General features: G+C 45.4%; 1 protein-coding gene across 1 annotated transcript in view; it reads right to left on the bottom strand.

The window, feature by feature from the left end:
- frem2b (FRAS1 related extracellular matrix 2b) overlaps positions 1-13066 on the bottom strand; it is a gene marked incomplete at its 5' end in the record, with an annotated part of 80508 nt that overhangs the window by 18501 nt on the left and 48941 nt on the right. The window contains 2 exons of the mRNA XM_083637654.1: positions 896-1045; positions 11514-11765. Of these exons, the coding sequence (XP_083493780.1) occupies positions 896-1045; positions 11514-11765 (402 nt within the window). The remainder of the gene's footprint in view (positions 1-895; positions 1046-11513; positions 11766-13066) is intronic.

The following is a 13066-nucleotide window of genomic DNA, read 5'->3' as shown; positions in this document are numbered from 1 at the left end:
ATATAGAGGCTATAACACAAATGGACTAACAGTGCTCGATCTGATTTCCACAGCACGTCTCACGTTACTTCATAATTCATTTGAGAATGTCAGGCGGTGATGCGAGATGAAAGCACACACTCTGCGTGTTGACGAAATGACACCTTCTCGCTCATAGTAGATCGCCATGAAGAGTTGGAATTTGCTGCGTGATTAAAGGGGGTGCTGAGGGAAACTGGATATCTCCCCGAGCGCAAACAGGTTATTCATTTGCCATGCTTTGAAGAGTCTGGGTATTGAGAGCTCTCACCCTTTGCCTGCAGGCTTTTCCCATGTACTTATGACCCAGTTATGTGTGTTAGTGTGGGCCCGCGTTTCCACCATGCTGCATATGATTAGACGCTGGATATTTAACGCTATCATACACACAGGCAGAGCTAAAGACGTTCGGAATTTGTACAAATGGGGGAGAACTGCCTGGGGCAAGAAGATAACAGAGGCTGTGGGGGAAGGCTTGAGGAGATAGGATCCAGACAGACTTATAGTCCAAAGCTCTCACCAGCGCGTGGAACAATCAGTAATGCATTCCTAAAGCTCGGCCCTCACTCAAACCACCATCATCCCCACAGCCCATAACACTGCATCTCCAGTACCAACAAGGCAAGGGCCCCAGCAAAGAGCCCCCAACATCAGCCCGACCCCCCCTCACCTACAGCAATGTTTACATTCCCCAGGTCATGTACCCACCCGGCAAATCCAGCGTTAACATCTCCTTGGGCTCTTGAGCTCACAAAACAACGGGTGACAGGGGTGACGACTTAAGTCTATTGTTTTCCCGTGGTTTACGTTTCTCTAAGCGCTCACCGGCTAAGCTGTCAGAGGAGTGAATTACGGCACGTCGAGCGGAGACACCTACCCTCAGCAGAGACGGGGTCCGTCTTCCTGGAGCGCACCGTGACCGTTCCTCCTTTGGACAGGTCGGTGCCCGTCCGCCACACCTGCACTTCCACGACGCCGTCGCTCTCGTCCACGCCGTAGTCCGTGTTGCCAAAGTAGAAGACGGGAGCTGCGGAGAACAACAAGGGGAAGAATCGGAGGAGATGAGCAAAAGCGCACAGGGGGACGTAATGCATAATCAACTTGTTTCACAACAGGATGCTAGAACGCCTGATGTAATTGCTGAGATGAATCTGTAAGCGCGAGCATATTCGGGCGAGATTACCACTGATTACCGGAGAAAATGAGGAAGTGCTTCCATTGAAACAGCAGCAGGGAGTCGACACTATAATTCTGGCGCTTAAAAAATACGTTGAAACTTCCTGGAACGATGCTTTTGGGGGATTTTTACATCAGCAGCAACAACATGTATTCAAAGAGTAAAAAGGACCTGAAGGCAGAGCTGAGTTTCCTGGTCTTTTTCTGGAGGAGCGTGGTGAAGCTGGCTTTGATAGTGATGGGTCTGAGAGAGGCAGACAGGAGGCCTGGCTTGACAGGAGGTCTGGGGGATGTAGAGCTGGATGTGCCAGCCCAGGCCTGCCTGACTGCAATTAGTGCTTCTATGAGCTGAGATTCCACCGCAGCCAAACTCACCCACTGTTATTCTGTTTAACCCCTTCAGCACCCCGTTCCTCTCCACGATGCACAGCGCGTCACGCTGCTTACGGAGTGGCTGCTGAGAGGGTCCGACCCTCAGCTCATGTTCCCTTTGGAAGATGCAGTCAGCTAGTGTAATACTGTAACAACAGCCTCGAAAATAGAGTGCTTATGGACTTAAACGGCAGGGATGAACAACTTTATTTGTATAGCACTTTTCAAAGTTTTCAAAGTGCTTTACATACAATAAAAAAAGAGGCAGAAATACATAAAACAGTTGAATAATGAACAAATAAATACAACGCAACTGAATGTGAAGAAACACAATTAAACACTGTACTGCCATTCAAAAGTTCAAAAGCGTAACAATTTAAAAGTTTTGGAGCCCCCGAGAAAACTCCATACCCCCGACAGAAACCAATGATTCCATCCGCCAAGGCAGCACCAACCAATCAATTCAGCCATGGTCTATTAGAGCAGTACGGAAATACTGTATACTGAGTGGCCAAAAGCTGAAACCAATCCAAAGAAGCATTTCTTGGCTATGAATTGCACAGATTCTCCTAACTGATCAAATACATCTGTTATCACTAATAGGGACGTGCCACTACCGAGCAGCAGAAATCGTGCGCTTTTCAGAGAAACTGTGACCAAATGAATGAATGGCCATAGCCAGGAGCAGAGATGTGGTTTCCATGACAATGGAACACTGCACCTACAAAATGGTACTTTAGCCCTCCGACTCTCATCCAAGGGTGTAAGGCAAAAATAATGGCGAACATGTGTAACGAAGCAATAAACACATTCAACAATTAAATATATACTCTTCCAACTTTGATCTGCAGGGAAATGCAGTTATCTGTGCAAACAATACAAGATCACGCCGAAATACAAGCGCATGAAAAAAAGATTAATTGTGTAGAATTGGCAGTCAACAGTGCTGCCAGATCGTATTCTTCCAAGGGGTCTCAAATGATATAGCGTATTTTGATGCAGCCTGCACTGGCAAGAACATCTCCATACTAGCAAGATGAGACAAGCTCTGAAAGGTAAAACAGTCTTTTTAGACAAAGCTTTGAGATTTGTGGTTCTCGGAGCAGCCATCGCTGTGGTTGAAATAATATTACCCCCTAAGTGCAAGCAAAGGACAAACACCTTCCACGCTTTAATCTACGCTGAGAACAAACCCAAGACAAAGAGCGCTGCATCAAGAAGGTTGCAGCTGCCAGCGTTTGTCCCCACAGACAAACCAAACAAAGCAGGTTTTGGCTGCCTGCACTGGAAGCCCATGTTGGAGGAGTAATCAGATCTAGTAGCCTGAGGTTGGCAGCCAGGAACTCAGGCCCTGTTGTACTGGTCCAGTAATCAGATAAGGTTTGTGCAGCAGACAAACAGTGGGCTCCAAATAGCTACGGCCCATTAAATGAAAGGTAAACCACTGGCACCCCTGGTCACGACCATGCCTATGCTCACCCAGCCTATCTAGGGTTACCTGGAGAGCAGAAGTGGAGGATTATCCAGATTCAGACCTACTAATTATGCAAAATGTGTATATATGGAAAAGGGGAAAAAATTGGTTTGATCTTTAAGCATTGAAAATACAATGTGAAAATGGAAATTAAGAGCACCGTATGCATTAGCAGTTCAGCAGTTGTGCCGGGCAATTTATAGTCAAATATGCCCTGATGACATGACACCAAACAGAGGAAGCACTGACTTTACTGTGTTGGATATGTGTGAATATAAAATAGTGAAGGAGGCACAGGGAAAGACAGGCATCCCTGAGGGGACTTCTACACACCCACTGACTGCTTGATCACACTTGAACTTTGCAAGGCATTCCCACAGCACTAAGTGGCTTTTCTAACGGTAAATGCTCCTCTGCCCACTGTGTGGTAGAAACATCTCGCCTCAAAGGCATACATGTACTGTGGCAGCCGCATATATTCACTAGAGAATCATCTGTGCGAGGTGACCGAATGTCGCAGAATGTGAGAACCATTTGAATTCTCATATCAAAGTGGGATTCTGAAGTGAGCGACTCAAGACTGTGGATTCGAGTCAACATCCGTTTTTTTTTTGCTGAAATATTTTGGACATCTGTTCGAATATCAGAATGAATGGGGAGGCAGGTGGGGCATAATGATAGGGTTTATGGGCGTCCAGGAGGATACTGTAGCTCATAATCATAGCTTCAGAAGAATTTACAGGCAACTGACACATGACCGTAAATACACAACTGTAATCCTGCTGTACAAGCATTCTCATGTTTTACAGCCCCAAACCACCAAAACATTTCCCCGGATGGAGAGTCAATATCAAACAGCAATTACCTCTGCATGAAAGGACACGCTTCTCCATAGTCATCACAGGCAAAAGGCAACGCCTGAAGGATGTGGACAGTTTTGTGTATAGACTGTCCACCCCTGGGAAACTAGCAGCTATTCTGTGGATCGCTATCTGTGCATTTGTATTTTGTATTTCTATATTTTATTATTGCATGCAGGGGGAACGGTGTAATATGTGTTATGACTTCTTCATGCTCGGGTGGCAGCTGCCGCACCTTTATTTCTGCATAATAGAAGAGTTATCTTAATTCATGTCCCAGGGCAAATGTGGGGAAATTGTGAGCATTGCCAATAAGCTCGGCTAAATTAAATGTATCTATCGCACTGTAGAATTGTGCTTTGTTGTGCTTGTGTGTGTGTGTGCACGCACGTGCGTGTGTGTGTGGCAATGAGAACTGGAAAAAAGCACAGGGACACATAGAGTCAAGCTACAGTATTACTGTATGCTGCTGATATGCATAGAAACTTTCTCACTAATTACCGCACTGATTTTTATTTTTTAATTGCCCATGTCACTTTATGCACTATCTTGTTGCGTTTACTCTTTTCTACAATTTGTGCTCTGCTATTTAATTCTGTGATCCGATCCAATTGTGTCCTTGCTTGTCAATTGGATTTTTGTTGTTCTTATTGTTGTTTGCTTTGGATGTTTACTTGTTTGTTCAATTCCGTTGTTTGTTTTGAGGTGAGATATTTCTATAAGCCTGATGTTTTCCCCCATTGTATTAAAACCTACTGTATACCTTCACAACTTTGCAATCTTACGTGTCTTATTTCTGTTTTCCCCCCTCATTTTATTTTAGCACTGTATTTAATCACTTTACTCCTATGTTTCATCACTGCACAAATAAACTACAACCAATCGAATGTCAAAATAAATACCAATGAATTTCATAGATTCTATTCAACCAAAGCTGATTCTAATTGGTAATTAGTTCACTTCTGTGGTTAAAAGTGTGTATATTTAGGACTTTCAGAACTGGCCATATAAACACTCTTTATCATTACAAACTCAGCCTCCGGCCAACATGATGACATCACGGATTTGGGTCTTGGTTCTATGTGGCAGTCTACACAGGCTGCACCTCCTCAGGTCTTGGTTCTATGTGGCAGTCTACACAGGCTGCACCTCCTCAGTTCTTGGTTGTATGTGGCAGTCTACACAGGCTGCACCTCCTCAGGTCTTGGTTCTATGTGGCAGTCTACACAGGCTGCACCTCCTCAAGTCTTGGTTCTATGTGGCAGTCTACACAGGCTGCACCTCCTCAGGTCTTGGTTCTATGTGGCAGTCTACACAGGCTGCACCTCTTCAGGTCTTGGTTCTATGTGGCAGTCTACCCAGGCTGCACCTCCTCAGGTCTTGGTTCTATGTGGCAGTCTACACAGGCTGCACCTCCTCAGGTCTTGGTTCTATGTAGCAGTCTACACAGGCTGCACCTCCTCAGGTCTTGGTTCTATGTGGCAGTCTACACAGGCTGCACCTCCTCAGGTCTTGGTTCTATGTGGCAGTCTACACAGGCTGCACCTCCTCAGGTCTTGGTTCTATGTGGCAGTCTACACAGGCTGCACCTCTTCAGGTCTTGGTTCTATGTGGCAGTCTACACAGGCTGCACCTCTTCAGGTCTTGGTTCTATGTGGCAGTCTACACAGGCTGCACCTCCTCAGGTCTTGGTTCTGTGTGGCAGTCTACACAGGCTGCACCTCTTCAGGTCTTGGTTCTATGTGGCAGTCTACACAGGCTGCACCTCCTCAGGTCTTGGTTCTATGTGGCAGTCTACACAGGCTGCACCTCCTCAGGTCTTGGTTCTGTGTGGCAGTCTACACAGGCTGCACCTCTTCAGGTCTTGGTTCTATGTGGCAGTCTACACAGGCTGCACCTCCTCAGGTCTTGGTTCTATGTGGCAGTCTACACAGGCTGCACCTCCCTCTGCACTCGTCTGTCTTCTCACTTGTATGTATCTGGTGGGAATTGTGTGTTTGTACTGCGAGTTCGTACATGGGTGTCCAGAGGGCTCTAAGTTCATTGGATCATGCTGCTGGTTTGCTGGCTTGGAAAGAAGACATTGTTCTCATACCCATTGTTTTTGCTGACATCACCAGTATGTAGCTAAGAGCGATCCAAACCATCTGAGCCCACAACCCGCTGGAGCTGCTGAGAGCCCTCCTGGGGACCCCCGGCATCGACCTCTCACTGGCAGGGACAGGTGCTGCCCACCCCACACACACACACACACACACACACAAAACCAAACGCCCACTGGACAGCTACTCCTAAAGAGGGAAGACAGAGAAGGATGTAATGCCCTCGTTTACCTCCCTACCATGCTGTATATACTGGAGGAGTGTAGTAACTCCACTCTGTCATGTGGAAGTACTGTATATACTGGAGGAGTGTACTAACTCCACTCAGTCATGTGGAAGTACTGTATATACTGGAGGAGTGTAGTAACTCCACTCTGTCATGTGGAAGTACTGTATATACTGGAGGAGTGTACTAACTCCACTCAGTCATGTGGAAGTACTGTATATACTGGAGGAGTGTAGTAACTCCACTCTGTCATGTGGAAGTACTGTATATACTGGAGGAGTGTACTAACTCCACTCAGTCATGTGGAAGTACTGTATATACTGGAGGAGTGTAGTAACTCCACTCTGTCATGTGGAAGTACTGTATATACTGGAGGAGTGTACTAACTCCACTCAGTCATGTGGAAGTACTGTATATACTGGAGGAGTGTAGTAACTCCACTCTGTCATGTGGAAGTACTGTATATACTGGAGGAGTGTACTAACTCCACTCAGTCATGTGGAAGTACTGTATATACTGGAGGAGTGTAGTAACTCCACTCTGTCATGTGGAAGTACTGTATATACTGGAGGAGTGTACTAACTCCACTCAGTCATGTGGAAGTACTGTATATACTGGAGGAGTGTACTAACTCCACTCAGTCATGTGGAAGTACTGTATATACTGGAGGAGTGTACTAACTCCACTCAGTCATGTGGAAGTACTGTATATACTGGAGGAGTGTACTAACTCCACTCAGTCATGTGGAAGTACTGTATATACTGGAGGAGTGTACTAACTCCACTCAGTCATGTGGAAGTATTGTATATACTGGAGGAGTGTACTAACTCCACTCAGTCATGTGGGAAGTACTGTATATACTGGAGGAGTGTACTAACTCCACTCAGTCATGTGGAAGTACTGTATAGACTGGAGGAGTGTACTACCTCTACTCAGTCATGTGGAAGTACTGTATATACTGGAGGAGTGTACTAACTCCACTCAGTCATGTGGGAAGTACTGTATATACTGGAGGAGTGTACTAACTCCACTCAGTCATGTGGAAGTACTGTATAGACTGGAGGAGTGTACTACCTCTACTCAGTCATGTGGAAGTACTGTATATACTGGAGGAGTGTACTAACTCCACTCAGTCATGTGGGAAGTATTGTATATACTGGAGGAGTGTACTAACTCCACTCAGTCATGTGGGAAGTACTGTATATACTGGAGGAGTGTACTAACTCCACTCAGTCATGTGGAAGTACTGTATATACTGGAGGAGTGTACTAACTCCACTCAGTCATGTGGAAGTACTGTATATACTGGAGGAGTGTACTAACTCCACTCAGTCATGTGGGAAGTATTGTATATACTGGAGGAGTGTACTAACTCCACTCAGTCATGTGGAAGTACTGTATATACTGGAGGAGTGTACTAACTCCACTCAGTCATGTGGAAGTATTGTATATACTGGAGGAGTGTACTAACTCCACTCTGTCATGTGGGAAGTATTGTATATACTGGAGGAGTGTACTAACTCCACTCAGTCATGTGGGAAGTATTGTATATACTGGAGGAGTGTACTAACTCCACTCAGTCATGTGGAAGTACTGTATAGACTGGAGGAGTGTACTAACTCCACTCAGTCATGTGGGAAGTATTGTATATACTGGAGGAGTGTACTAACTCCACTCAGTCATATGGAAGTACTGTATAGACTGGAGGAGTGTACTAACTCCACTCAGTCATGTGGGAAGTACTGTATATACTGGAGGAGTGTACTAACTCAGTCATGTGGAAGTAAAGGCACCTTACATACTTCCATTCAACACCTATAGGAGGGATAGCTCAAGCGAAAGTGGCAATGATTCTCGTGCCACTTTTTTTTTTTTACTCTTCCAGCCAAGGCAGCGCTGCTGCTGCCTGCCTCTGAGCTATTTACTATTTACTCCTCCATCAGCGCCCAGACGTTTCATTATCACCTCCTTCCCTGAGATCTGACGGCTTGACACCGCCCCTATTCCTCTCCGCTCTTCACGTTCCATTTATTCAGTGGATGGCGGCATCCTAAACACCTCAAGAGCCTGATCCAAATTATACCTGGGAGGCGCCTGTGTGTGTGTGTGTGTGTGTGTGTGTGTGTGTGTGTGTGTGTGTGTGTGTGTGTGTGCCTGTGTGCATGTGCGTGTGTGTGTGTACTGTGTGTGTGTGTGTGTGTGTGTGTGTGTGTGTGTGTGTGTGTGTGTGTGTGTGTGTGTGTGTGTGTGTGTGTGTGTGTGTGTGTGTGTACACTGTGTGTGTCCTGTGTGTGTGTGTGTTCAGACGGTCTGATCTGATTTCAGGCGCTCGCGTCATTATAATAAGGATCAGCAGAGTTGTCAGACAGTAGCTTCAGGCATTGTTCCTCTCCACTTCACACTCAAAGGCTCGACACCAGACGGAATCAGGATTTGAGAATAACAATAAGACGTACACAAAGCTCGTTTTCGCACAAAAGCAGAGCTGTATTCTGGCCCCGGCGTTCACGCTGTATCGAGTCACCCGCGTGCGCTTTGCTGCTCTCTGACAGCCCATATTGTCACTGGCAAAGCCCCGAGGCTGAGGAAACATGATTGCACATAAGGCACGAATAAACATCGCAGACTGTTAACGCTGGTTGTCATTCAGAGTCATGCTAATCCTAAGATACACACAACCTTGTTTTCTGCTGCGTCCAAAACCTAGTGAGATAATACATTGAGTGAACAATGCTTTTTTTCTATGTAAGCAAAGGCATTCCAAGAAGTCTCAAGTCTATATAGTGGAAACATTTCCTGTTGTATTTTCAAATCAATTCACTCTCCAGGCTACAATAATTGGATTATGTCATCGTTTCTAACAGCTGAGATAAGCATATAGTGCCTGCCGCACTACAAAGCAGGGGCAATTATAAAATACACAGTTTGCCTTCTCGCTCAGCAACTGTGTCCCAAAGATATAAAAAAAAGTATATATTGCAACATTTCCTCTTAGTGAGAGGGAAATTGGTCCAGACGAAAGGAGCCTGTTTTTCCCTCTGTACCTATATTTACTGTCAATGCTCTGTACACACCTTAAACTATTGACCCTTTTGCCTTTGTTCTTCTGAGACCACTTCCACAGCAAACTCAGAAGTTTCCTTATCTTATCTGAATGTACTTCCTATGCACTTTATTTGCCATCCTACCTGTTTCTCAAACATCCTGGACGCTCAAGCTAAACATCGACGCCTGGCTCATGTCTCAGTCTGGCTCTCAGTCATTGGGCATGTGTTGACTGTGACCCTGTTGGGAAACTCCGATAGCCGCAGTGGCCAAACTCTTCCTGCTGATCTTAACACTTATCCACTGCAAATAAAACCGCGGCGCTCTGCCCACAGTGCATGGGAGGGAGCGGAATGCCGCCAGGACCGGGCGTTGTACATCCCATTAAAAACGCGTTTGTCTCAGCAGCTGTCTTGGTCCCGGTCAATACCCAGGAGCGCTAGGGGTCAAATGCCCCCATGCTCACGCTCAGGTTACACCGGACGCCGCTACAGTCAGAAAACATTCCAAACACGTAGTAACCTCCTTCTTCCTGAAGGGGGTTAAAACAAATCCACTTGAAGTGCGTCTGCCTTGAGACCCAGGGGAATACACGGGGCCAAAGAAGCTGCTGCACAGCCGCAAAAGTGCTGCCACAGGAGCGTTTAAAGTCAAGGCCTTTTTAGCACAGGTTCAGGGGCCGATGATGACACTTCATTAGCAGCACTGATTGGGGCCATGGTTTGCCTTATGAGCGGCAGCAAAGGGGAAAAAAAAATCGTGCAGTCCACAATGGCTTAAGGGATTTCTAATACAAGATGTGGGGGGAGAAATAAAGTGTTAAATATTTAAGTCTGTTCGTTTGACTGCTCTTGTGTGTAATAGTTCTATGCACTGAAAATGCGTACATCTGACCAGAAAATAAATCAAACAGCGAGAGAATAAATGTACACCTTGATAACTATCGCTAGTGTTATTATACAGATACATTGATGTAACCTTGGAAGAAATCCATCTGGTCGCCCTCCCAAGGAGAGGACTGTGATTTAGGTGTGACAACAGCGAGAATTAAGCGAGCCCCATGATAGATGGTGATAGACAGATGGTTCATCCAATCACCTGCCAGGTATTTTTTGAACGTGCCTGCCCTTTTCCAAACAGTAGTTTAACACACCATCTGGCAGCGTCAGGTTAACAACATTGACCAAATCTGCAGTGGGAAAGTGCTCTGAAGACTAATCTTCACCAACAGTGATCCAAAACCAAGGAAGATTTCCGATTTTGAGTAATTCCCCAGTTTGGAAAGATTAAAACAAATCTGAATGCCGTTAACTCACTTTCATTAGCAGCATCAAAATGTCTCCTATCCCAAATGCTACTCAAACCACACAATTAGGTTATGGAATACTGAACTGACTGTTGCATCACCCCAATTATCTAGCTTCCAATGGGTGTTTTGATTCAAGAGAAAAGACAGTCGGTTCGGCAATTACGGCAGGGTTTTCAGCTGCACCGCTGTCTGCCTGCCTGCCTGCCTGCCTGCCTGCGCTCACAGGCTCTGTCTTCACAGCAGATAGCCGGAGCGATAGGAACTGAGGAATGGCAGTCAGGTGCCGCGGAACAAAGAGGCGTCAGGTCGGTAGATATGAGACTATCAGTGCTCCAGTCTGAGCCTGCAGATACCAGATAAGGGCTACACCTCCAGCAAGGGGGCTCACACACTCCAATGCTCCTTCTTTCTCTCTCTCTCACACACACTCGCGCACGCTCACACAGAAACATACACGCACACCTTTGATATTCAAACCAACACATGTTTGCTGTCTGTCTGTCTGCCTGCCTTTTTGACCGTCTCTCTTTGGTTCAGTTTGTGCAAAAACAAAAAGATAGAGGAAAAAGTATACAACCTACAATTATAACTTTCAAAAAATAATTTGAAGCTCTGTGCATCATCCACAAAGTGGTTGCGCTCTCATCCATAAAGTGAGTAGAGTATAATTGAATGCACCCGTGACATCTAAGACTAAATCCGATAAAAGTCCTTCTAGCAAAGTAATAAATCCACGTTTCCCTTTTCCTCACGCTTGAATCAGAATTGCCAAATCTTTTGAAATAAAAAACAAACGAGAAAAACAAAAGCCTTTTTGCAGCACAATAAATAATTGCCTCGTTATGGCTAAGGACTATGCCAGTATTTCACAGACTAAAGATCTGACAGCCACACACTGATTCAATATCAGTCCTTTCATTCCACATAATTACCGTCATCCATATCGGGAACGATTGTGATTCTGGCCGTGGGGAACTCGAGGCCCAGACGGCCCCCCATGGGCATGCTGAGGGTGACATTGAAGCTCTCTTCATCTTCGTACAGCGAGTCGTCGATGATCACCACGCGGCACCACTTCTCCACCTCGCCCTTGTCGAAGCGCAGGACGCTGTGGTGCTCCTCGGCCCGCGAGATGTAGTCAGAGTAGGACAGCACGGTGGTGGGGGTCGTGCCCGTGGCCGACACTGAAGGAACAAGGAGCAGGAATATCAAGTCAATGATCTAATGATAATGATAAATCAAAGTGGACATATTACTGTATACATTATTAGTCTGTGACTCTGTCTCTAGATACCTAAATTCCACCTATTTTCCTCAAATATGCTTTTAATTGAGTATGTTTACATAATAATACTTTGTATTAATTTGTACTAATACTTTTTGTAATAATAATGTTTTATTATTAATTGTATTTTTTTTTTTAAAGTTGATTAAGGCAATTCCTTAAAGGGATAGTTCAGATTGTTTTTATGTGGGGTTATATGAGGTACTTGCAGACAGTCAGTGTACTACATGCAGTAGAATGCAGCTGGCGCGGTCCCAGTTTGGAGAAATGGAGACCGGCCGTGTCAGGCAAGTAGAGCTGTCTGCTGAGTGTGAAAAGGGGCATGAGCAAAAAAAGAAAGAAAAAAAAAGAGAGAGAAAAAAACCCATCAAATGCTTCCATACTGCTCACCTGGCGTAATCCAAGTCTCCACAAACCCTGAGATGACCTGTTTTCAACTGAAATTTGCATTGCTAGATTACGCCAAGTGAGTGGTATGGAATATTTAATAAAAAAAAAAAAAAAGTTTTTGCTTGTGACCCTGTTCACACTCAGCAGACAGCTCATTCCTCCAAACTGGGACCGCGGCGGGTGCATTCTACTGCATGTAGTACACAGACTGTTGGCAAGTACCCCTATCCCTTTAACTTTTGAAATTGTCATGGGAATGTCATTCATTATTAGAGAAAGCATAACCCAGTTAGCACAGTTTTGGGGAGCTTGTAAACAACTTAGTCAGATTTATTTTGTTTTGTTTTTTAAACTGTGCATGTCAAAGGTTTCAAGGTCAACCCATTTGTTGTATTGACAAAGCAAACAGCATGCCACAGTGCAGTGGAGTGGTGAGCATTGGAAGACAGAAACTGGGACAAGTTCTTGCATTGGTTCCTGTAGACCACTGGTTCTCCACCAATTGCGGCCCTCGGGAATGTTTCTGGTGGCCTGCGAAGAGTTAGGTGATATGATGGTACTTGGTCAGATTCTCGATAGGTTTGCTGTCTTTTTCAAAGGCTGTAGCGGGCTCAGCCAGAGTGAAGATACTGGTATCATATGAAACGAGAAGACCTAAGGCATCCATTGGTACCAACTAGGTCACGCTAGCTTGTCGGGAAGGGGGCTAAATAACACTCCAAAGTTAGTTTTTTTAAAGGGGTCCTCTTATTCACTGCCTAATCTTGGCAGGTAGAGTGTAGGCGTGTGTGTGTGTGTGTGTGTGTGTGT

This window comes from Poromitra crassiceps (genome assembly GCF_964638095.1).
Source record: "Poromitra crassiceps genome assembly, chromosome: 5".
NCBI lineage: Eukaryota > Metazoa > Chordata > Actinopteri > Beryciformes > Melamphaidae > Poromitra > Poromitra crassiceps.
This window is presented reverse-complemented; position numbering and strand designations above follow the sequence as displayed.